We start from the raw sequence: 24,214 nt of genomic DNA, 5'->3' as shown, positions 1-24,214 counted from the left end.
CTAAGATTGTCCAAGACCTGAACAGCCTGGTATGTGCACCCTGCAAAAGCCCTAAAATCTAGGGAACCAATCTTCTCAAGCCCATTGCATCGCTGCTCCAGGATGTCCATGCTACAAAATGGCTTCTGTACAAAGGCCCAGCTTCAGACATGGCTGGAAGGTCCTGAAAACTGGACAACGGAGAAGAAACAGGAGGGCCCGCTAGAATCAGACACGGAGAGCCATGCCATATCATCCATACCTCTCAGAGCTGCTGGGAGCACAAATAATAAAAACCCAGAGACAGATATTGGGGTTCAACCTGGAGATAAGAAGAGCAAAGCAGCCACCCACCAGAGAGACCTTTATCTTCAGACCGAAGGGACGATATCCTGTCTCCACGAGTTCCTGTCTCTTCCCCTTTAAATTCCTCTTTCTGCCCGGCCATCTCAGTCCTGTCTCCACCAGATAGACCAGAAGCATGTCTGGCGGTGACTCATGGGCGACTCCCACAGCCCACTGGAATTCAGAGACCAAGAAGGATGAGCACCCCACATTTACGCTGCTCTTCACCAGCCCCTCAGGCTCACAAACTCAGAGACCAAGAAGGATGAGCACCCATTTATTTATGCCGCTCTCTCTCTGCCACCAGCCCCTCAGGCTCACAATCTCATGCAATCCAACACTTCCCACTTCCCAGTTGAGGTAAACACGACTCTGATTCATTTAGGGACTCACCCCACAGATACCAAGTTCATTCATGGTGAGGGCAGAAATGAGCTATTTAACGCCAAAGATGGTCACTGTTCTGACCTTGGGCTGTGGATGCAATTATATCAAGAGATTCCCCCAGAACTCATCACAGGGTGGTGCCTATGTGAACCTGGAGTGCCCCGTTGACTGGCTTCTCAGGAGCGCCCTGGGTTGAGTGTCCCCCTCCACATCTGTAGTAGACAGTCCCGGCGGGTGGTGTAGGGTAAATGTTTAATGCGGAACCAGTGTCTGGGAACGATGTTTCCACTTGGTGTGTACAGCTTCTCCCCTTGTCTGCCCAAAAGACTTCGGAGGGCCAGGTTGCCCGACAGGATCTTCTCATAGAATTCCACTCCACCCTGGGCATAGGCTGCAGACAGAGAGGCTGTGCGGCGGTCCAGCCAGCCTTCCAGGGCAACAGTGAGGGAGTCCTTGGAAAAAGTGTAGGCCACAAAGCTTGCCACTATTGCCACCAAGTTGAAGGCAGCTCGAAGGCTCATGGGGCCTCCATAGAGCCCCAGGGCATGCTTGATACCCACACTTAGTACCCAGGTTCCTGCAAGGCAAGCTGGGGCTGGCAGGCTCTGCAGGACAGCCGCATTGCTCTCCAGATATACCACCTCTTTGGCTAAGGCAAACTTCTGAGCATTATGAGACAGGGTCAGGGCGTCTCTCAGCCTGGTGCCTGCTGGGCTCTGCCAATTCACTCTTTGCCCATGTATGATCACAGTATGGTCGATGGCGGTCACAGAGCCGTCCAGGAAGATGGCAGGGATTCCCACCACGGCCCCAGTAGGAAATTTTGGGAAGCCGGCACTCACGGGCTGGAAAGTGAAGGCCGTGAAAGGCTTGTAGCAGTGACCTGAGGGGACACCCATGTCCTGTAGCACCTCTTGGAAGAGCCTCTGGAGCTGTGGGGAAAGAGGAGCCGGCTGGCCCTGAGGCCAGTACTGGTAGAGCCATTGGACTATGGGATCTGAGAAGAGGTGAAATGAGATTTGAACCCCAAACAGGCCCACACAGGACCCCACCAACAGGCCTGACCTGTGTCTCTGTATAAAGGTTGCGGCCCTCCACAGAGGACCAGCCATGAGTACTGCCTCTGCAGATAATGCGGCCAAGAATAAGAGAAGTCAGCGGTGGTTCTGTCAGGCTGCAGACTGAACAGCCTCTGGGGCCACACGGTTCTTAGCTGCGTCTGGGCTCTAGAGCCAGACCACCCGGGGGCTTCACAGCATCAATTCTCCATCTGCCAGCATGTGACAATGGCCTCGGTGGCTGTGGGAACAAACAGAAAACAAACATTTCAGGGTCTCGCAGTGTCGGGACCATCCTTCTGGCAAAGGCTGTATTCATTTTATCGCCATGGCTGGACACAGCACTAACTACTCCACAGCCTCACTCCACCCAGCACTCAGCCCACGGTGCATTTCTAACTAAGAAGGAATCGTTATGTATAATTCACTATATGCTAGATACAGTTCTGAGAGCATAACATATACAGCATATGGGGCTGCAAGGGTTTAGGTCCAGGATCCCTACAGATGTCAAATCCAAAAGCCATCAGCTGCTTTATATAAACAGAATAGTGTCTGCATACAGCCTGTGCCCATCTCTCATATACTTTAGAATATCACGATACTACTTATAATACCAAATACAACATAATACTACATATAGAATTCGACTCTGAACTAAATGTCCGCAAGCTCATTGGGCACCATTTATCTCGTATATTTTTAATTCTTGGCTGACTGAATATGCATCCATGGACACGGAAGGCTAACTGTACTAGGAAATACCTGTAATTCTAAGAAATAAGGAAATTTTTAAAAATTATACATAAACACACACTACATATGCATATCCCTAGGAGATTAGATTCAAGGCCCCCCAGACTTGATCTGCAGATGCTCATCTCTTACAAAAATAGTTTAGTATTTGTAGATTACACACACACACACATTTCCTTTCAGTTTTTTGAGACAGGTAGCTTTGGAGCCTGTCCTGGAACTCTCTCTGTAGATCAGGCTGGCCTCAAACTCAGAGATCTATCCTCCCACCTCTGCCTTCCAAGTGCTGGGATTAACAGGCAGGCAGGTCATCACCTATATTCTAAGTCACCTCTAGATTACTTACGGTCCCTACTCCACGCAAATGCTACATGTGTTGTTGTGGCGCTGCACTGCTTAGGGGAATAAAGTCATGCTCAGTACAGATGGAGACTTTCCCCAAACACGTTTGATTTGCAGTTGGTGGTCTCGATACAAAGAAAAACGCTCACAACACCAGAACCTATACCACAACGGTTGATTTCCAGCTGTGAAAATAAGTGTAGTTGGGACAGGTTCATTGTCTTGAACCTTCAGCATTTCGAATTAAGGGAAAATAAACTCCTGTCAGTCAGGACATGCATTGTGTAGTACTTTGTGTGGCATGTTAGCCACTGATAGATAGTACAGGCTCAATATTTGATCACAGGCTGCTTGAGAACCACAGTAAGGGTTTCACTTTAAAAAAAAAAAAAGAAGCTGTATTCTCGCATGTACACGAATAGACCAAAACGGTCCATCAACCTGACTTACTATCATACATAGTCAATACTGTTTTGCTGTTTTTTGTTTGTTTGTTTTGTTTTTGAGACAGGGTCTCACAGGCGCACTTTTGAACATTCTGAGCACTTTATTTCGTCTGTGACTATACTATGCCACTAATTATCATTCTATTTCTCTTTGGATAAAGAGAAATTATTGTATTCCTATCTACACAGAGCATATGGCAAGCAATGTACTGCTACAAACAGAACGCAGGGTTCTGAGTCACATCATTTAAGTCATTCTTTCCCAGAGGAAACTGAGGCTAGTTAAAGCGGGGTCTTGCAGAGAGTGTCAACTCTCCGGGGTCAGTATGTGAGCTCCGCGGCTGGCCCAGCAACGGATGGAGGATTCTGGCTTTGGAAGGGTACCCCACACCCCTCCGCCCTGACCCACAGGCTTCCTACAGCCGGAACCCGACAGCACCCGGAAGCTGCGTGTCGCAGGAGAACGTCCCTGCTCTTCCTACCCGCGAGCGCTCACCTCTGCAGAAGCCTTGGAAAGCGAGACTCCCGCGCAGGACCCGGCGGGCGCAAAGCACGCCGGTCTACGGCCTTCGGAGGTGGGGCGTTGTGGCCGGGGCGGGGCTTGGGGGCGGGGCTTGGAGGGCGGGGCTTAGAGTCACGCTTGTGCTCTGGTCCTGGAGGACTCAGCTCTCTAGGCTTGTATTCCAGGAGCGGCAGAGGAACTGCCCAGCGACTTTGTCATCCCGTTCACGTGTCGCGGACCTATCGGAGCTAAGATAGGGACGGTCTGGTCACCTGGTCCTGATTTCTCTGTCAGAACAGAATAAGTATTTGCGCAGTACGCTGGAAAAAGAGCCAAGCTTAGTGAGAAAAGCAAGGCCAGGAAAGTCTGGAATTTGCTACCAAAGACCCTTACACTCCAAAAGTCAAGTGACCTTGAGAAGCTTGCAAAAAGTGAGGTACTGACAAGATTAGAGTTAAGCAAGAAATACATACTGGAAGGCACACCCAGCAAATTGTGAATGCATGGATAGTACATGTGCATCCATTTGTGTAAAGACTAGCGGTCAACCTGAGATGTTCCCCAGAAACCAGCCACCCAGTGTTTGGAGATAGGGTCTCTCACTGTCACCCTGGGGTTCAGCAGTTAAACTAGCCTGCCTGATCAGCAGACCCCCAGGAATCTGCCTGCTTCTGCCTCCCCTGTGCTGGGATTACAAGCATGCCCCCAAACACCCAGCTTCTTATGTGGATGCTGGGGGTTGAGTCCAGGCCCTTATGCTTTTGTAGTAAGCACTCTACCAATTGAGCCATCTCATTAATAGTTCGACGAGTTTTCTTAAAAAAAAAAAAAACCTGAGGTGCATTGGGGTGTGAAAATAATACTCAGTATTACTAGCATTTTAATTACTATTCTGTAGGTTAGAATAATATGTTTAACTAGCTCATATTTTTAAGCCAAAAAGTCTGTTTATAAATATTACCTTAACACATCCAGGATTTTTTTTTGTATTAAGATATTCTACTTGGTTTATGGCCAACTTTCAATTAGCCCACAAGCCTTACAGAATATCTTCCTTATTTATATCTCATATTTTTCATCTTTAATTGATCAAATTCCACAAGACATTTCAAACCACACTTGGATTGAACTGAATTGGTTCTTTTTTGTTTGTTTGTTTTGATTTTTTTGAGACAGAGTTTCTCTGTATAGTCTTGACTGTCCTGAAACTCACTATGTACAGCAGACTGGCCTCAAACTCAGAGATCCACCTGCCTCTGCCTCCTGAGTACTGGGATTAAATGTTTGTGCCACCATACCCAGCAAGATAAGGATTTTTATAGTTCAAGAGTAGGGGCTTTTTGATTGGGGGACTTGTCAGGAAAGTAAGTGAGGTTACAGAAGCAGAACATAGCATAAAAAGTTGGCCATAACAACCTCCTGAAACAGAGACAGGCTTGAAAGATGGTCATAAGGCAGTCATAACAAGGTGGTCATAATAGCCCTTTGAAACAAAGGCACAGTTTCCATTTCCCGGAACAGGCAGTATAGAACCATTTGTAGTTAAGGTTATGGAGGGGCATAGCACTATCTTTGAGAAATAGATTTAATCATAAACAGGGATCAGTCTAGTCTGTCTTTAGTCTAGGATAGCTTTCAAGCCTAAGATGGGGGCAGGCTGGCCCATCACTCTGTGTAAGGTACACAATGTTGGTTACTGGGGGTAGGGTCCTCTGACTACTTTCCAAATGCATCTCAAGGTTTGATTTTTAAAATTTTTGTATGTGTGTGGTGTGCACACATGTATATGCATATTTATGTGTGTAGATGTGCACGTGTATATGTGTATGTGTGCATGCACGCATGTCGAGGATTGAGGCTGATGTCATGTGTCTTCCTTAGTCACTCCTTACATTATTTATTGAGGCAAGGTCTGCCACTGAATCTAGAGTTTACCAGTCGGGTACTCTAGCAAGCCAATTCGTTTTGAAAAGCCTTGTTTGTACCTGTCATGGGATGGGTAACAGGCAGGCCGCCATGCCCACTAAGCTTTGACATCTGAACTCTGGTCCTCACATTTGGAGAACAAGTGCTCTTCCTGCCAAGCTGTGTCCAAAGCTAAGGTTTTGTTTCTACCTCATTTCCTCTAAAGTCTTTTCACAATTTTTTTTTAACTACCTACTGAATATTTCAAGGAAGCAAACCAATTTCAGAGACTATCACCAGACAGAACTCGTGGTCCCCTCCTTGGTCAAGCCCAAGGTATAAAGAAGCCCTTTAAAGTTAAGCTCTTTCTTAGAGGGTGTAGTTGTCCTGGCTGTGCCCAGGGCAGCTCATGGCTGGGCATACTCCATCTCCACCCTGACCTGTTTCTTGCTCTGTGTGTCTGTGTGTACATGTGTATGGAGATCAGAGTCAGAGGTCAACCTCAGGTGTAACTCTTCAGTGTTAAGTCCAAAGCCTCTCCCATACCCATGTCCATCTGCTACAATGCCCTAAGCACAAGGACGGTGACATAGTAAACTGTTGTTTTCCCATTGGCACAGTGGCTGCACCCGAATCTACTGCCGTTTCAGCCAGAAGTTTCTGCTCCACAGTCACTGGCCGGCTTCTCAGGCAGCGACCCAGTGGGACTTTTATGTCCTGCCATGTCCACTTCCTGTCACTGCCATCAATTTCAGTTTTAGCCAAATCTCTATTGTAATGTTTATCAATAAGACTTGGGAGTCAGAGGCTGGGGTGAAAACCTGCTAGCTCAGAGAGGCTGAGGAACAACTAGCTGGCCTTCCCTCTTTGCCGGCCTCTCAGAAAGAGAGCATCCTTCCGCTCTGCCTAATCAAAAAAGACCACCACACTCAAAGCCTCTCCCTACTACTTCCTGTTTATTCCTCTGTCTTCCAGACTTCCTCTGATTCTCTGTGATTACTTTCTGTTCATAACCTGTTCTGCTTACAGAATTTCTTCTGTAAAGCAGGAACCCTGAAGGACCATCCCATCTTTTGGAATGTTCAGCAGTCATTTCGGATTTCCTGCCTGACTTTGCTCTGCTAAGCCATTGGCTGAAACAGCTTATTTATTAACCAATAGTAATATAACATATTCACAGCATATAGACAAGAATCTCTTATCATTTCCCCTTTTCCGTCTAAATAAAAGGGAAGGTTTTAATTTTAACATAGTAAAATTACATAAAACAAAACAGATATGAAGCAAGATTTACAGTTACAGTATTTATATCTACTTTATCTTTTATCATAACTAAGGAAAACTATAACTATCTATTCTTCAACTCCATCAAAGACCTCAGGATATAATATTGCCTAAGTAATCAGAAAGTGCATTGTAAGCAACTTTAAAAACTCTAGTGACAGAGCCATCACTGCCTGTATAGTCACCCAAAGTTCTTTTGTAACATTAGGGCATCCATCTTCAGCCTATAGGCCCATAGTATTTAGCAGACATTTCCATGAAGCAGGAAATTTGAAAGGCTATTTCACCCATCTTGGTAGTTTTTCAGTCACTTTCTTCTGTATCCTGCAGAATATTTGGCTTCACAGAATTTCTTCTATGAAGCAGGAACCCTGAAGGACCATCCCATCTTTTGGAATGCTCAGCAGTCACTTTTCTGTGGGTCCTTCATGTCCAGTTCATACAGCATACCATCAAGCAGTCCAGGCAAGAGCAGCTTCTTGCCCAAATGGCTAGCCTTGTCACATTGAAGACAAATTTCATAATGAGCTTCTTCAATGCCCATCAGCGTCTCTTAAGTAATTGGGGCTGCCAGAAGCAGACATGTCTGTTGAGAAAAATCTACATTTTCCAAACATTTTAAATACCATGTTCTGTAGGTCTCTAAAAGGGTTGATGAATATCTATCCATCTGAAATATATCTCTGTACATCTAGAAAACCTAACTAACATCACTACAGTTTGCCTATTATAGATGGCTATGAATCCATAATTTTTAATTATATATTACATTTTTAAATGAGCTGAACAAACACAATACCTTAACCAAGAGCAGAAATATACATATAACAAAATTGACCTGGAATTTGTATCAATAAACCAAGCACCATACCAATGCGAAGTATTGTCTCTATAGCATATCTCCCTTTAAATGTAAACAAACATTTATAAACAATCATTTAGGGAATTTGGGCATTGTTCCTAGACTACTTCCTGCTGATTGGGGGTGCTGTTAATCAGGTGTTTCGTGGGGTATCCTGTATGGTAGGTCCATCTCAGCCAGCACTCCCAAAGCTGTCATGGATGTTGGACCATCTGGGCCATTGCTCCATGGGGGTCTTGTTTCATCAAACCATATTAGCTGGTAAGGAATCTACAGCTTTCTATGCTCTGTGGAAACAAAAGCAGAACCTTTTTTCCAAAGCAACATAACCTTAGACCCAAATTTTGAAGTCAAGATATCTTTATGTTGGTTTAACTTAGCAGCCCCCAGAATCAAATATCTCTCTGCAGTCAAAAAACTTAAAGAAAACACAAAATATACATAATCCAGACTCTCTATGTATATCCCATCTTTACGCGGCTTATTTTTCTTTACTCCTTTAATCTATATCTGTCTGTACTCTTTTATATTATGGTTACTATCTCTTTAAAGACTTTATTTTAAAAACCTATTTCTTTTTATAACTGTCTATACTCTTTTTCTTCTTTCTCTCAAGCCTACATACATTTATCCAACACTATGACACATCAGAGGTCTTTTTAATCTGAATCTGTCTTTGTTGTGTATCTGTAATCATTTTCCGATCGGGAGTACTTCTTAAAATGTTAAGCAGCATGGCTAGAACTAAGGCTGCTTTGCCTTTTGGGCCTGCCGAGTTCAACATGGCGGAGGTATGTTCACTGCCAGCCCTGTGCCAGCTCTGTGAGCCATGCTTATTGCTCCAGCTCCAGGGACACAGCGGGTTTATGTTACCATCAAGCCATTTGTAACACGGTGCTCACAGACCCCATTTAACTGCTCCATAGCTGGACCTCCCAACCGAGCCAGAGCCATTTGTTCCACCAGCACAAGCCAGGAAGTCAGTTCTCAAAGAAGCCATGCCTCTGCATGCCACCAGAAAACAGAGCCTATCTGAAAATATGTGACGACCAAGAAACTCCAATTGACTCCCATTTGTGTGGGTCTAGAAGTCCATTTTTTTTAAAGCTTTCTTAGGCTTTATGTGGAAATTCCCCATGTTGGCGCCATTTTGTAAACAGAGACTGTTCGTGCATTTTCCAGCCACCCAGACCCGAATAATCACACAAAACTATATTAATTGTAATACTGTTTGGCCAATAGCTTAGGCATATTTCTAGCTAGCTCTTACAACTTAAAATAACTTATTTCTATTCATTTATATATTGCCACAAGGATGTGGCCTACTGGTAATATTCTGGCATCTGCCTCCTTTAGCAGCTACATGGTGTCTCCTTGACTCTGCCTAATCTCTCTCTATATCACTGTTCAGATTTCCTGCCTGGATTCACACTGCTAAGCCATTGGTTGAAACAGCTTCTTTATTAATCATATTTATTATATTACCATATTCATAGCATACAGAGGGAAATCCCACATCACAAGGTTGATTTTATTTAATTAATGCAAAAGCAAACTTGGGGTTCACAGTGTGATAGAATATTCCACAACAGTAAACAGAGGAACTGTTATCAGGTAAACAAACTCTAAGACAGGTTTCTGTTTAAAAGAAAAGCAGATTTCCTAAGGTGGGTTCCTGTTTCCCATGTGCCAATCTTCATCCTCCGGAAACTGTCACTAGGAGCCCACCAGGAGACCACTCAGACACAGTTTATAGCACTTGAAAGTCTTTGTACAGCTTGCTGGTACTACACTCAGGTATTGCTTGACCCAAGTGTAGTGTTGAGTGTTTAGGGTAAGGGGTTTTTAAAAGCAAAAACCACATCCTGGTATCTCACTTGGCAGCTGCAGGGGGAGGTTTGCACAGGTTAACAGTTTAACAGAAGTGAAGATAAGTAGCTGGGGCGTCTTGACCGTGGGTTCCTAGAATAGAGTTGGGTAATTTTTCATGGGATTATCCATCAAGGTGATCAAATTTTAGTTAAACCTGAAATGACTTCAGCAAGAATATAGGATGGAGGAAGCTCTGAACCATCTTCCCTGTCACAGAACCTCCCTTGACCTTCCCCCAAAGGTCAACTACTTCGGACAAGGACACCTAGTTCCTGTTGAGTTTCAAACTCAGGCCAAGTGGCTGAGGTACCTATGTAACATATCCAAGGACCTGACTGCCAGATTCTCCCCGCATCCCTCAGTCCCTATCTGTTACAGGGTATGGCTGGCATATTCTGCCCTCCACCCTGAACTCTCCAGCCCAGGGGCTGGGCTGCCCTTCCCCCAGAGGCTCTTCCCTATATAACCCAGACATTTTGGTTAATGCCCTTGTATCTTTGGCCTCCTGGCTGCTGCTTACATGGTCCAGCTCAGTCTGATCATGTCTACCCTGAACTCTCCCAGATGTCCCTGCCTCTGGCCATTCTCTCCCACACATCTACAATAACCATTCACCTCCACCATACCTAGGGGCTGTCATGTCCTTTCCTTTGCTTTTTAATTTTTTAAATTCAGTTCCCACCTCTATCAGCTCAGGTCCCCAACCTGCTGATCATCTTACAGAATCTGTTTGCTTTTCTGGCATTTTGCTCTTCCTCCACCCCGCAACTGATGGTTGCTAGGTTTCTATCACCCAGCACTTTGGCAAAATGTCTAGCCACCCCAAATGCTAGCACTTCTGGGTTCCAGGGCCACACATGTGCCATCAAGTGGTAAGGCAATTTACAGGCCCTCAAGTCCTGTGTGATATATGCGCAGCATGGTCACGTGATCTACACATGATGCAGCTACAGCTATGTGTATGTGCTAAGCAACCTTTAAAAGTTTGACATGCCTTCTCCATGCTCTCTCTTTCCGTTCTTTCTGAAGTAACTACTGCCTCCCTCTCTCCTCCCCTCTCTCCCCCAATCTATCTCTTTTCTCTTTCACCCTCTCTCTCTTTCTGTCTCTCCCTGCACCGACTTCCTCAGGCCTGCACATGTGTCTATCTCTCTCTTAATAAACTCTTAAAGTGGGTTTTGTTGTGTTTCATGATCTGTTCTTGTTTGTGCCTGGTAATTTCATTGGTGCCGAGACTCCTGCCCCCTCCTTCTGGGAACGGGACCCTGGACTGCGTTTCCCCACAACAATGTGCATTCCATCTGCCTAGCTGCCAACTCCTATGTACACCAGCAGCTTTGATTGGTGAGTTTTCCCCTTCTGATCAGCTTAACTATTTCTCTGAACCTGAGGACCTGACTGCATGAGGGCCGGCTTGTTGGGGTTTCTGTCCCGCCCGGTACCCCACAGCTGGCAACTCCCAAGGAAAAATCACACATAGGACTCCATAAGGTTGTAAACTGATTGGCCCATTAGGTCAGGCTACTTATTAGCTCTTATAACTTATGTTACCCCATTATCCTTAGCTACGTTAGCCACATGGGCTCAGTACCTTTTTTAGTGTGACAGCTTACATATTGCCTCTTCGGTGATCTGTGCAGGAGTGGCAGAGGAACCTCTCTGCTTCCCAGAATTCTCCTGTTCTCATTGCATCACCTCTACTTCCTGTCTGGTTTTCCCGCCTATACTGCCTGCCTGGCCAATCAGCGTTTTATTAAAATATGATTGACAGAATACAGACAATTCTCCCACATCACCCACTGTCATCCAATTACAAGATTCTACCAGATACCAAGCTCAGTACCCTCTCTCACTCCAGAGGCTTAGGGCACTCAAGTCTATTATCTCTGACCTTCTAAAGGAAAAGCTACTTAGCCCCACCTCTTCTCCTTTTAACATCCCTATACTTGCTGTTAAAAATCCTAATGGATACTTTCTCATAAAAAAAAAAAATCCTAATGGAACCTATCACCTGGTTCAAGTCCTCTGGCTCATTAACTCTGCAGTGGTCCCTCTTCATCCTGTAGTGCCTAATCCTTACACACTTCTTTCTACCATCCCTTCAGGAACCCCCCACTTCCCAGTTCTAGACCAAGGATGCTTTTTTCTCTATTCATCTCAGTTCTCAATCTCAAGATATCTTTTCTTTTACCTGGACTGACCCTGACACTCACCTCTCCACACAGCTCACCTGGACTGTCCTTTCCCAGGGATTCTGGGACAACCCATACCTATTTGGCCAGGCTTTTGCTGCTGATCTACTCTCATTGTCTCTCCCCAAGTTTAAACTCATACGGTATGTAGATGATATTTTACTTTGCAGTTCATCCTTAGAGATAAGCCAAATAATACCTCTGCTCTTTTAAATTTCTTGTCCAAAAGGGCCATAATGTCTCACCACCGTACTCACCTCTCCTGTACCAGGAACTTCATTTGCTCTTCTTTCCGATTCTCCATTTCTTCGTCTTTCTCCTTTCTGCTTTACCAGTTTCTCTATATCTCCAATGTCACACTTTCATTTCCAGTTCACCATTCAGCTGTTGTTACAGGGACCATCATTAGGCACAAGGTGAGAGGTGCAAAGACTGTCAGATTCCCAGGTTGTAACAAACAGTAATAGTTAGGGGCATTCACATCCCCCAGTCTCCAAGGGAGTCTCACAAAACAGATTTTAATGTAACAGGTTTATCACTGACTAAAGCAGTGCCTCCTGGACATTAAGGTAAAATCATGATGCTAAAAGAAACAAATGCCTTAAGGTTTGCTTCAGTTAAAACATTAAAAGGTCTAATAATTTCCCTTTCTTCCCCTCCCTCCTCTCTCACTATACAACTATCCATAATCTTTTAATCCAACACTATACCATTGTAATCATAGGCTTTTAATGTGTCTAAATTTATCTCTTTTTACAAATTTAAACATTCTTATAAACTCCAGAGAGCCAAATTGAACCCACCTGAATAGACCTGACTTGCCCAAGATAAGTATCATTTAATTCTTCCCTGGTCTCAGGACCTCTGGCAATCTCCCTCCTCTATCTCGGGAACCCTGGGAAACCCCCCATCCATCTTCCATCTTGGGACCCTTCTCCCTCAATCACCAAGATCTAAAAATTTTCTAAATATAATCTTTCCCAGTGCTGACTCTGTTGCATGCGTGTTTTGTGCAGTGGCATGCCTTTGATAGGGCCCACCAAAGCATCCACTTTGTGGATCCAATTCCTGTTCACTGTGTGTGTGTGTGTGTATGTGTATGCATGCATGTAACTTAAATACACCTATGTTTAGTGTTAAATGTTATAATTGTCTGTTCATTGTATCTCATTCTAGGCTACAAAGCAGCAAGTCTCATGTTTTAAACTGGTATGGACTTTTAAGTCTCTTACAAAAGTACTTTATGTTTAATCCAACCCTGCTTTCCCTGTTAAGTCGATAGCCAGTACAGTCAAGCTCAGACTCAGCTCTCCAGGCAGATTCTATACTGTAGTTATAACTCAACTATACCTGGTAAACAGCCTTCAACTGCTCAGAGATCTAGGGTATATGGCATTTAAATGCTTAATTATTAAAGAACTTTTCATAACAAAGAATGGCAGGTTGGCTCCTAACAGCAGCACTCTATTTCCTCCAAAGAAGACAGAAGACAAATGGGTACAGAACAACATCCACCTGCAAGTCGTTTCAACTACCAAATGCTGACCACTGGGCAAAACTGCCTTTCATCTAAACTGAAGATCTCCAGATGTGGACAGAATCGCTGGAATCAACAGCCTAGATGTTCAGGTCAAGGTAGGCTTGTCTTCCTACAGATTTCTTAGCCCACAGGATCTTCTGGAGCCTGTCAGGCCCTGTGCTAAACAGCAAAAGGCAAATATGACCCTCAGCGACCATGGAGGACCCTGAGGAGTAGCTTTACGTGCCAACCAAGTAAGTTCTCTGTCGTTTTTAATCAATAACTCAAATAAAATTTTTACTCTTCTCAGAAATCTCTGATGCAGTTTGACACCCGAGATGTTTTGTTAGTTTAAAAAGGACAGCCTCACCAAACAAATTTCAGCAAAATACAAGGCATGTGCCTGCAAGTTATAAAGGTGTGAGGACAAGCACACGCTATCAAATTTCTCTCTCACGCTGCCTTTCATAATCTTAAAAATATTTTCATTATGCAAAAATATCTGTCATAGTCATTCTGACATAAATATGCTACTGTTTATAAAATGCATATGTTTAAAACTTCTGTTTTTATAAAACCAAAAATTCTTGTGAGTTCCAAGAAGCTGAATTGAAGGATCCATCTTAAACAGGTCAGATATACCCCTCTCAATTCTCTGGTCCTAATTTTTTTTTCCTGAACTTAACTATGTTCTCTGTTCTGCCAATACCTTAAACAGGTGTAAGAGACAGCAGACATTTCTATACCACAAATACTGGTTAGGAACAAAGAGTCCAGCTACTCCAGGATGTGACCAGTGTCCAGCTTTCTCAGGTTCCCCCCTCAGATGATGCCCACAAATAAGCAGGAATCAGTCTTGAGATTCTGCTTCTCCAATTCCTTTAACTTGTTGTGCCTGACCTCCCGCCTTTTTATTATAAAAAAAGAGATGTGAATGTAATGGTCTGTCTTTGGTATAGGAGGTTCTTCTGTCTATGTGTTGCTTTCATTGGTTAAATAAAGACACTGCCTTGGCTTTTTGATAGGGCAGAACTTAGATGGGCAGAGTAGACAGAACAGAATGCTGGGAAGGAGGGCAGAGTGGCAGATGCCATGGTTCTCCTGCCCGAGAAGGACGCTGGCTAGACTCATGCTGGTAAGCCACAGTCAAATGGTGATACACATTAATGGAGATGGGTTAAACTAATATGTGAGAGCTAGCCAATAAGAGGCTAGAGATAATGGACCAGGCAGTGTTTAAATGAATACAATTTCTGTGTGATTATTTCGGGTGTAAGCTAGCCGGGCGCTGGGACAAAACAAAGGGACCCCCCTCCTACAACATGTCCTGTCCCTTTAAGAGACAAGTCCTGCCTACTCCATCCCCTGTCCACCGCCAAGGCAGGCAGATCTTCCTTCTGCTTGCAAGCCTGAGCCCATTCCTTTCTGTCTCTCCCCCAAAGAGTCAGTTTCTGTCTCTCTCCCTTCTCCCCACTTATCCCCTTCCCCCTTCTCTCTCTGTCTCTTTCTCTTTCTGCCTCCCTCTCTTCTCTTCTCCCTCCTCCTCTTCCCTTTCCCTTTACCCTTCATAATCCACTAAATAAATATCCAACCTCACTCTGCATGGTGTGACTATCCGTCTAGGTCTCTCACCTGCCACAGCTCCTCGTGGGACAGGTCTCTGTCTCTCATCTGCCGTGTGGCTTTCTGACTGGGACCTGGCTGCCTTTGTGGCTCGCTGTGGTCTTGTGACCCACTGCCCACTACCTGCAGTGACCACTCAGGGACCTGCAGCATTTCTGCCACTGCACACCTCGGGGAACCACAGTGTTTTGCAGTGTTTTGTTTTTACCATTATACCCCCCTACATACAACTAGTTGGAGTCTCCTGTTCTTTCAAGAAGTTCAAAGCAGATCAGAACGTATTTAGATAGCTATTGTGTACCAATCAGCCACCAACCCTAAGTTAGGGGAGGAAGATCCTTCAAAGACTTTATTTGAAAAAAAAAGACTCATATATGATGTGGTATGTGGGAGATCTACACCTGTGTTTCCAGACACATGTTTTGGGCTCCAGAATAGTCTGTGTTTTTGTAGGACCCAGCCCTGACAAGCTTAATAGAGGTCTCAGTCTTAGTAGTTTACCCTAAGGAATTACCTAGTTCCAAGAAAGATCACAAACTAAGACCACCCAGGCATCACCCAGGGCCAGACCATCCAATGGAAATTCCTAAGGTTCTAACCATTGTAAATAGGACCACCTGCCAGCACACACACCCATCTCTTTTCCACAGGACAGCCCTAGACAAATGTCAGCCAATCAGGGGTCCTGAACCTTAGAAATTCCTTACCCCCACTTTTGCTACTATAAAAACCCAACCCTAACTGGCTTGGGGCTCTCCAACCACTCCAATATGATAGACATACAGAAAGTCCAAGTTTGCAAACTTGTATGAAATAAAGGCTCTTTGCTTTTGAATACAGGACTTGGTCTCCTAGTTGGTTTCGGGGGAACTCTGTGATCTGGGCATAACAGTTCTATCCCTTTGAGGAGAGAGCTGGTTTTCTGTTGGTAGTGGCCAAACCTGGGTTCATTGATCCCCAAGTTCTGCAATGTTGTGTAGAAAATACCTCACCAACTAAAAGTCCCTGAGAGAGAGGAAGCAGCTATAACTAATCTGAAAGGAGAGAGTTTACTCTTGAGATCTTTGGTTCTCCAGCTCCTGAGTGTAATAATCTGTCCTGTTCCTTTAAGAGACAAGTCCCGCCCACTCCCTCCCTAGTCTGCTGAGGCAAACAAAATTTCCTTCTTCCAGCCTGAACTCCTTCCTTTCCATCTCTCCCCCAAAGAGGTAGCTTCTCGTCTCCTCTCTTCCTCCCTCTCTCTCTCTTCCTCCTTCTTCCTCTCTCTCTCTCTCTCTCTCTCTCTCTCTCTCTGCTTATCTCTGCTCTTCCTCTTCTTCCTTCCCCCCTTTCCCCTCCATAACCCACTAAATAAATACCCACTTTCTCTGCATAGCATGCCTATCTGTCTTTGTCTCTCACCCACTGTGCAGGGACCTGCTGCCCCTCCTGATCCACTGACCACTGCTGCCACTCGGGGAATGGTGCCATTTTATTTTCACCATTACACCGAGTCTTAAGAAACTATAAGGTCCTGAGTTCAACAGCACACACCGATGGTATTTATTTCTTGAGGCCACAAGAGACAGTGAGCAAAGGGTTTTGGACTGCCCAGGGAGTCAAGGAGTCTATTTAGGCTTTGGGGAAAGGGCATGGAGTGTTTCATGAGAAGGAAGCACTCTTGCTAATGTGTAACTAGATGATGGGGAGGTATGGAGGACAGATGCACTCCCTTAACATCTAGTCCCTCTCATGCCTTAGTCTAGCAACCTGAGCTCTGTAAGCCTCCTGGTTGCCTGTCATTCTCTGGACTCTTGGCATCCGCGGAGTCTGTCTACAGACTCACAGGCTCTGAGAAGAGTGGCTGTGTCTCTCTCTAGTAGCAGGGATCTAGAATCAACTATGAGGATGGGCTCGGGCACAGGAGGCTCCAGCTGGGCTTAACTTGAGCAACATCTGGTCTGGAACTTAGCTTTTCTTCTCTGGAGTCCTGATACTGGATACTGGCTGCCTGGTACAGATTCACAGGCAGACTCTCCCTACTGTACAGGTTAGTGTGGCCTGATTAGTGCCTAGTTTAAATCTAACAGGAACGGCGTGATGATGTTAGTAAGCACGCGAGAAAGAGCTGCCAGATCTCCAGAAGCAAGTGTTGCACCTGGGATTCCTAGTCACTCAGTCATGATGCCAAGTCTTGTTCTAGCCATTACCTCCAAGAAACTAATGGCCCATTAGCTCATTAGCTCAGGCTTCTTATTAACTCTTATAACTTATATTAGCCCATTATTCTAGTATATGTTAGTCACATGGCTCAGTATCTTTTTCAGAGGGGCAGGTCACATCTTCCTTCTTCGGTGTCTGAACAGGAGTGGGGAGGAATGGACTTCCTCCTTCCCAGAATTCTCCTGTTCTCATTGACCTGCCTCTACTTCCTGTCTGGTTGTCCTGCCTCTACTTCCTGTCTGGCTACTGGCCAATCTGCGTTTATTTAAAACGTAATTGACAGAATACAGAATTGTCCCACACCACTGACTGATCCTGGAGAACCTCTGAATATCACAATACGTGCACTGAAGGAACTTTTCCCATTGTATGGATTTCAGGATACTACATGTTTCCCTACCTTTTTCCATCCGCAGGAGATCTGAAAGAGGGGAAAAGCTCTTCGAACCATCTGAAAGGTGATTTGATTCACGTAGAAACTGACGTTAGAACATTCAAATCAAGAGATGTATTTCTTGTAACATCCGCTAGAGGGCACAGAAACCCTAACACAGCTAAATGCAGCCACTCCTACTGCTTTAAGCTTTAGGAAGGTCAGAAAAACTGGGAAATTGGTGCTTTCTTATAGGTGGGGAAACTGAGACAGACACAAACATACACTGACATGTGAATAGACTCAAGTTCCTAGAACACAGCATGAACCAGAGAGTCACTGTGAGGTTAATCTTGAGGTTCCACTTGATGGGATCCATGTCTCTAAGGGAGTTTCCAGGCCAGGCTAATAGAGGTGGAAAGACTCCCCACAACTATGACCGACACAGCTCCATGGGCTGAGCTCCTGGGATGGATGAAAAGGAGAAAGTGGACTGAGTACCAGCATTCATCTCTCTCTGCTTCCTGACCGTGGATGCAACGCAAGCAGCAACTGTACACTCCTGCCTCTGTGATGATGGTTCCCTGGCACCACAACCCAGAACAAACTCTCCCTTAAGCTGCTTTTGTCACAGCAATGAAGAAATGATGAATGCAGTTATGAATGCAGTGTTGGGTACCTGGCAGAGAGGGGGCGAGGCAGTAGAACCAGCCAGAGGCTTAGGAACCGATGGCTGGAGCTGTGGAGTGAAGCGGGCGAGTGCTAAACCTGAACTTGGAGGAATCAGGTCCTGCAGAGGCATAGTCTGGACTTGTCTGTGTGGTGCAGAGGCCAAGCAGACATATTAAATGCAGGGCCCAGTTTACATAGAGCTGGGGTTGGAACTTCACACATACTCAACAAACTCTCCAGCAGCCGAGCCACATCCTCAACACAGCAGATGCCAACGTTCTCTTCCGAGAAGACTCAGATGAATAGGCCGCTGTCTCCACTGGCTGAGAAATGAGGGGTTGCCCTGCAATGGGCAGCCAAAGGGCTCCTGAGCACCAATGGTCTCTGGTGGTTTCCGGAGGTCAGTTGCTGTCCTGTCCAGAGGGGTGAGTACTGGAGTCAGCCTCTCTCTCTCTCTCTCTCTCTCTCTCTCTCTCTCTCTCTGTTTCTCTGTCTCTCTCTGTTTGCATGTGTGTATATATGAGAAAAACAGGCTTTGACAAGTTAAAATTATATACTGTTGATTGCTAATTCTTGATCATTAATTTGGGATCTAGAACCACCTTGGAAATGAATCTCTGAGTATGTCTGTTATACCTGGTTCTTTATACAGGGATTATCCGGGTTATGTGGAGTTGGAGAGACCCATCCTACGTGTGGACATCACTGTCCATGGTCTGGGGTCCCAGACTGAGTAAAAAGGGGATGTGAGCTAAGCACTTCCTGGCTGTGGATGCCATGTGACCAGCTGTCTCGAGCTCCTGCCACAGTGCCTTCCTCACCTGATGGCTTGACTTTCCTGCCATGATGGACCTTATTCCTTGGAACCATGGACCAGAATAAAACCTTCTTTCCTTAAGTCGCTTTTGTTGGGTGTTTTGTTGCATCGACAAGTGGTTACATACACACACACACACACATACATGCACACATACACACATGCATACATACATACATACACACATGCATGCACACATACACACATGCATACATACATACATACACACATGCATGCACACATATACACATACATCACACACATACATATATCCATACATGAACACAGAAGGGAACAGAAGGGAAACTTCCAAACACATTTGGATAATTATGAGTGTGACGAAACCCAGACACCATCAACCTTCCTGGCCTGTGCCTGTGAATGGAGTCCTGTTGACAAACACAATTAAAAGAACTGGTTACCAGAATTCCTGGCATCTTTGCATTGACTTCCTGCCCCAGGTACTTCTGGGAGTTCCCAGAGGGGGCTGTCCAGTTCCCAAGTGAGTGCAAATTCTAGTTGTCTCACTATGTCCACCCCAGAGCCAGTCCTAGCCAACTCTGCCACCAGCACAGCTACTCCAGGGGCCAGTGTTCCTGCCTATGTGATGTTCTTGGGAGTGTCCACTAAGGTCAAGGTCCTAGAGAGGTTCTGAGTAGAGGTGGGAAGTCAAATCCCTCCCAGGTCCACGTACCGCCACAATTTCCAGAAACAGCGAAAGGGGTGCCTGGCTTTTAGTCTCTTGGCGTGTGTGTGTGTGTGTGTGTGTGTAAGACAGACAGACAGAGAGAGAGAGAGATCTAGGTGCATGTGAATGTGTGTGTGGAGGCCAGAGGTCATCCTCAGACACAATTCCTCAGGATGTTTTCCGACCTATCTCCCGGCCCTGGCCCTCAGTCCCTTGTCGCGGTGACTCTTGCCTTGCTCAGAAAGGTTTTGTTCCAGCATAATCTTGCACCAAGAATCTCTCAGTGTTGCCATCATAGCAATGACATATTTTTATTTCCAGCAAGAAAAGTTATAATTTAAAAACAAGGCATCCACATTTCAATTCCTGTCTCTAGAAACTTTAATTCTAAAAATGGCTTGAATGTAAATGAATTCAGAGGACCTCAGTGGCTTTGGAGGGAAAGAGGGCTAATGGACACAATGGTGATGTTTAGTCTAGAATCAAGTATGTGTTGAGAGCTTTGATCCGAAGATTCTTCATTTCCTCCAGCACCTTTTCTCCCACCTTCTCTGGAGGCTGGGCATCTCTGACATCCCTGAATATCAGAAACACAACAAAGGTACACTAAGCCACTTAATTAAAACATGCAAGTCAAGCAGGCCAGATGGCTCCTTAGTAAAGGCAATGACCCTAAGGCTGATGACCTGAGATTCATCCCTGAGACCCACAGAGTAGAAGGAGAGAGGTAAGTGTTCTCTGGCCTCCACTGTGTGCTTACCATGGCCCATACAGGCCCATACACATATTCATATATACATATATATTCACATGAGAACATACAAATTTAATCAATAAATGTTATTTAAAAGAGTTTAGAAGTGGGGGTAAAGGCACTTGCTGCCCTGCCTTGAGACATGAGTTTGATTCCCTGGGTCCATATCATGGAAGGAGAGAATTCACACACATACCAAGTAAACAAACTTCCAAAAACCATGAGAATTATCCTGATGTCCCATGAAGATTGGAAGTTCTGCTTTAATACAGAAAGAAGGTTTTGATTATATTTGATAGTAATTTAATAACCAGTGAGAACCTTCAGCCCCCAAGTGACTCTAACTACATAGTTTCTTACGGTCTCCACCTCCCATTCTGCTCACCCCTGTCACTCTGTGAACCCACTGTGAAGGTGAAATGAGAAACCAGTCACACAGATGTTACAAGATCTCAATGCTCGGAGAGCAATAGCTGGATTTGCATCTTTGGATATGTGAGTGCAGATATGTGTGCGTGTGTGTGTGTGTGTGTAGGCCAGAGGCTCACATGGGTGTTGTGGAATATCATTTTAACTGTGTAAAAGTGTGTAACATTTTTTTTTTCTGCTGCTTTTGTTAACGATGCAGAGGCATGTTTCACTTATTTGATTAAATAAAAGTAACCTGGGTCAGAAGGCTGAGTCAGCAAGTAGCTGACAGGAAGTGGTAGGGAGGAACTAAGTGTAGCTGGGCTTTTATGTGGGGGCTGAGCAGAAGGATGCCCCTTTTTTGGGGAGACGCAAGCCAGGAGAGGTGAGCTGCTGTTCAGCTACTCTGACTAACAGGATTTCGTCTTAACCTTTGAATCCTGAGTTCTATAGAAGGATAGAGATTTAGATAAAGTTTCCTACAGTGGCAGTGAGAGAGCCGGTAGCTGAGGGAACAGTTTCCACCTGGCTGCAGCCTGTGCAGCTGTGGTAGCAGCAGGGTGGCAATTGCTGGTTGGGACAGCCGTTGCTTACGGTGCAGCCATTGTACTGAACGTAAAACAAGACATTGGGTATCTTCCTTGGGGCCCTTTGCTTTATTTTGAGATGGGGCCTCTTCACTGAATCCGGAGCTCACTAATTCAGTTAAGTTGGCCAACCAGCCCCAGCAATCTTCCTGTCTCCGCCTTCCCTGAGCTGAGATCACAGGCACACACTATCATATCCTTTTTTTTTTTTTCCTTTGTAGACAGGGTCTTTCTATGTAGCCCTGGCTGTTCTGATATTCACTGTGTAGATCACAGTGGCCTTGAACTCACAGAGATCCTCTACCTCTCAAGTGCTGGGATTAAAGTCATGTTCCACTATGTCCAATTTGCCTCTTTAAAGAACAAAACAAAACAAACCATAGGTTTTAGGGTGTCGAATTCAAGTTCTCATGCTTGCTAAGTGCGCATGATCCTCCTCATGTCTGGATTCAAGTTTTAAAAACATTCTATTGTTATTTTAAAGAATTATGTGTATATGTATGCGTGTGGGTTTGTGCACATGCATGTGGTGCCCAAAGGGCCAGAAGAGGCAATGGCTCTCCGGGGGCTGGAGTTACAGGTAGGTTTGCGCTGATGTGAATGCTGGGATTGAGCTCAGGTCCTCTGGATGAGCAGTATGCGTTCTTAATCACTTCATCATCTCTCCAGCCCCGTGGATTCAATTTTTAAAGGCTTCTTGCTAAAGCATTTGAAGGAGATGATAGTGTATAAATGCTGACACATTTAAATATTTGAAACATTGGAGATATGCCCCTTTTGATGCTTGCGATCCTGAGATTCAGACATTATGACAGCTCTGACCTTCACCTGAGATGCCAGGTAAAAACACCCACTTACTTCTCCTTCTTGGCTTCTTGGTTGAGCATGGGAAACTCCACTCGGATCATTTCTGGAGTCAGCATGATTTCTATGCTCTGCTCACAGAGGTCTCTGGAAAGGAATAAGACGTTGAGTGGGAACAGTTCCTCTTTCTCAGCATAAACACAGGATGGAGGGCAGAGCATTTGGGAGCCTTGATGTGCGGGCGCTTTCCAGTGTTAGTTGCAGCTACTTCCGCTGAGTTCATGTGCAGGGAAGTAGAGGACAGACAGACACACTGCCTCCGCCAGCCTACGGTGCTGCAGGGAAGCAGAGGACAGACAGACACACTGCCTCCACCAGCCCATAATGCTGCAGGGAAGCAGAGGACAGACAGACACACTGCCTCCGCCAGCCCATAATGCTGCAGGGAAGCAGAGGACAGACAGACACACTGCCTCCGCCAGCCCATAATGCTGCAGGGAAGCAGAGGACAGACAGACACACTGCCTCCACCAGTCCATGGTGCTACAGAAGCAGAGGACAGACAGACACACTGCCTCCGCCACCCAACGATGCTGGGGGAGATATTTATAACCAAGGAATAAAAAGCTGTTTTTAAAAATGGGATCACAGATTTCAGGTCCCTTTCAAGTGCACCTGGAACGTTTATCAGAGGGCTTGTGTCGCCACTGTAACGAAGTCCAAATGATTTCAAAAGATTGGATCTATCCGATGATGTTCTTGGGACACAATGGGATTAAAATAGAACCAAAGCCATGGATAACCAGGAAGTTCACAGCTGCTGTGAAATCAAACAGCATATTTCTTTTGAAAATTTTATTTTTAAAAATCAACATATAATGCGTTAAGTTCCATTATGACATTTTAGAGCAAAGGGTGTTTTTGTGACTCTTTCCCTGTCTCCCCCACCTCCCGCCACCCCGGTCACCCTGATAGCCTCCCCACTCTTTCATGTCCCATGTGTCTTTCCACCTGCTCCCCTCTTCCTCATCCCCTATTATCACCCTCTCCATCTCCTCTCTAGATTCTCAGGCTTTGCCCACACTCAGCTGCTTACACATACGTATGTGCACACTCTAGGTGAGGACCTGCAGGCGACAGGAAACATTTTCACCTTTCTGAGTTCAGGTCACCTTGTGAACAGTCTGTTTCTAAATAGTCTTTAGTGAAAGAAATGTGAGGGATCTATTTTATTTATTACTTAGTCTCTCTCTCTCTCTCTCTCTCTCTCTCTCTCTCTCTCTCTCTCTCTCTCTCTCTCTCTGTTATTGGATGCACGTGAAGGTCACAACCTTGCCTTCTATGTTGTCTGAGGCAGGGTCTCTGCTGTTTTCTGCTGCGCACCCCAGGCTAGTTGGCCAATGAGAGTCCAGTGATTTTCCTGTCTCCACCCTCTACATTGGAGATAAGGGAGTTGATAATAGAGGCAATGTTTGCAGGATCACTGGTGTAGTAAATGCTCACTCCCAACTACATGGGACTACAGCAGCTTTCAGTTTTCAAGGGGATTTCGAGTGGGAGGGGTGGCATGTCACATGTCAGGGATGCTACAGTTTCAGACATGTACTACTGTGCCCAGTGTCTGGGGATCTGGACTCCAACCATCATGCTTGTGTGGCAATGGCTTACCTATGGAGCTATTGCCCCAGTCTGACCCAGTTTATGGCAGGGGACCAGGTGAAAAGAAAGTATTTTCAACTGCTTTTGTTATAGTCGTGCTGAGGGTTTGGTTCCCATGCAGTGGAATCCAGAGGGGAGCTTTTTGACGAGGTTCATAAGGGGCTCTGACCTAATCAAT

At 45.3% G+C, this 24,214-nt stretch overlaps 2 protein-coding genes across 7 annotated transcripts in view; both read right to left on the bottom strand.

The window, feature by feature from the left end:
* Positions 1–585: 585 nt before the first annotated feature.
* On the bottom strand, positions 586–3,888 carry Tmem177 (transmembrane protein 177). Its single transcript, XM_048443810.3, has 2 exons — positions 3,810–3,888; positions 586–2,010 (listed from the first exon to the last, which is right to left on the bottom strand). The coding sequence occupies exon 2, from the start codon at positions 1,821–1,823 to the stop codon at positions 888–890; it is 936 nt and encodes a 311-aa protein (XP_048299767.2). The 5' UTR covers positions 1,824–2,010; positions 3,810–3,888; the 3' UTR covers positions 586–887.
* A 16,214-nt stretch (positions 3,889–20,102) lies between these two features.
* Cfap221 (cilia and flagella associated protein 221) overlaps positions 20,103–24,214 on the bottom strand; it is an 80,112-nt gene continuing 76,000 nt past the window's right edge. For all 6 annotated transcript variants that reach the window (XM_085688351.2, XM_085688350.2, XM_085688349.2 and 3 more), the window contains 2 exons: positions 22,432–22,524; positions 20,103–20,401 (listed from right to left, as the gene is read on the bottom strand). In XM_085688351.2, coding sequence (XP_085544477.1) covers positions 20,296–20,401; positions 22,432–22,524 — 199 coding nt within the window. In that variant the 3' untranslated portion in view covers positions 20,103–20,295. The remainder of the gene's footprint in view (positions 20,402–22,431; positions 22,525–24,214) is intronic.

The sequence above is a fragment of the Myodes glareolus genome, chromosome 5 (assembly GCF_982192425.1).
Source record: "Myodes glareolus chromosome 5, mMyoGla1.1, whole genome shotgun sequence".
Lineage (NCBI taxonomy): Eukaryota > Metazoa > Chordata > Mammalia > Rodentia > Cricetidae > Myodes > Myodes glareolus.
The sequence above is the reverse complement of the archived record's forward strand: the minus strand, read 5'-3'. Positions and strand labels throughout refer to the sequence as shown.

Excerpts from the sequence above, each read along its gene's own strand:
- Tmem177 (XM_048443810.3), bottom strand. The coding sequence starts at position 1,823 with ATGGCTGGTCCTCTGTGGAGGGCCGCAACCTTTATACAGAGACACAGG.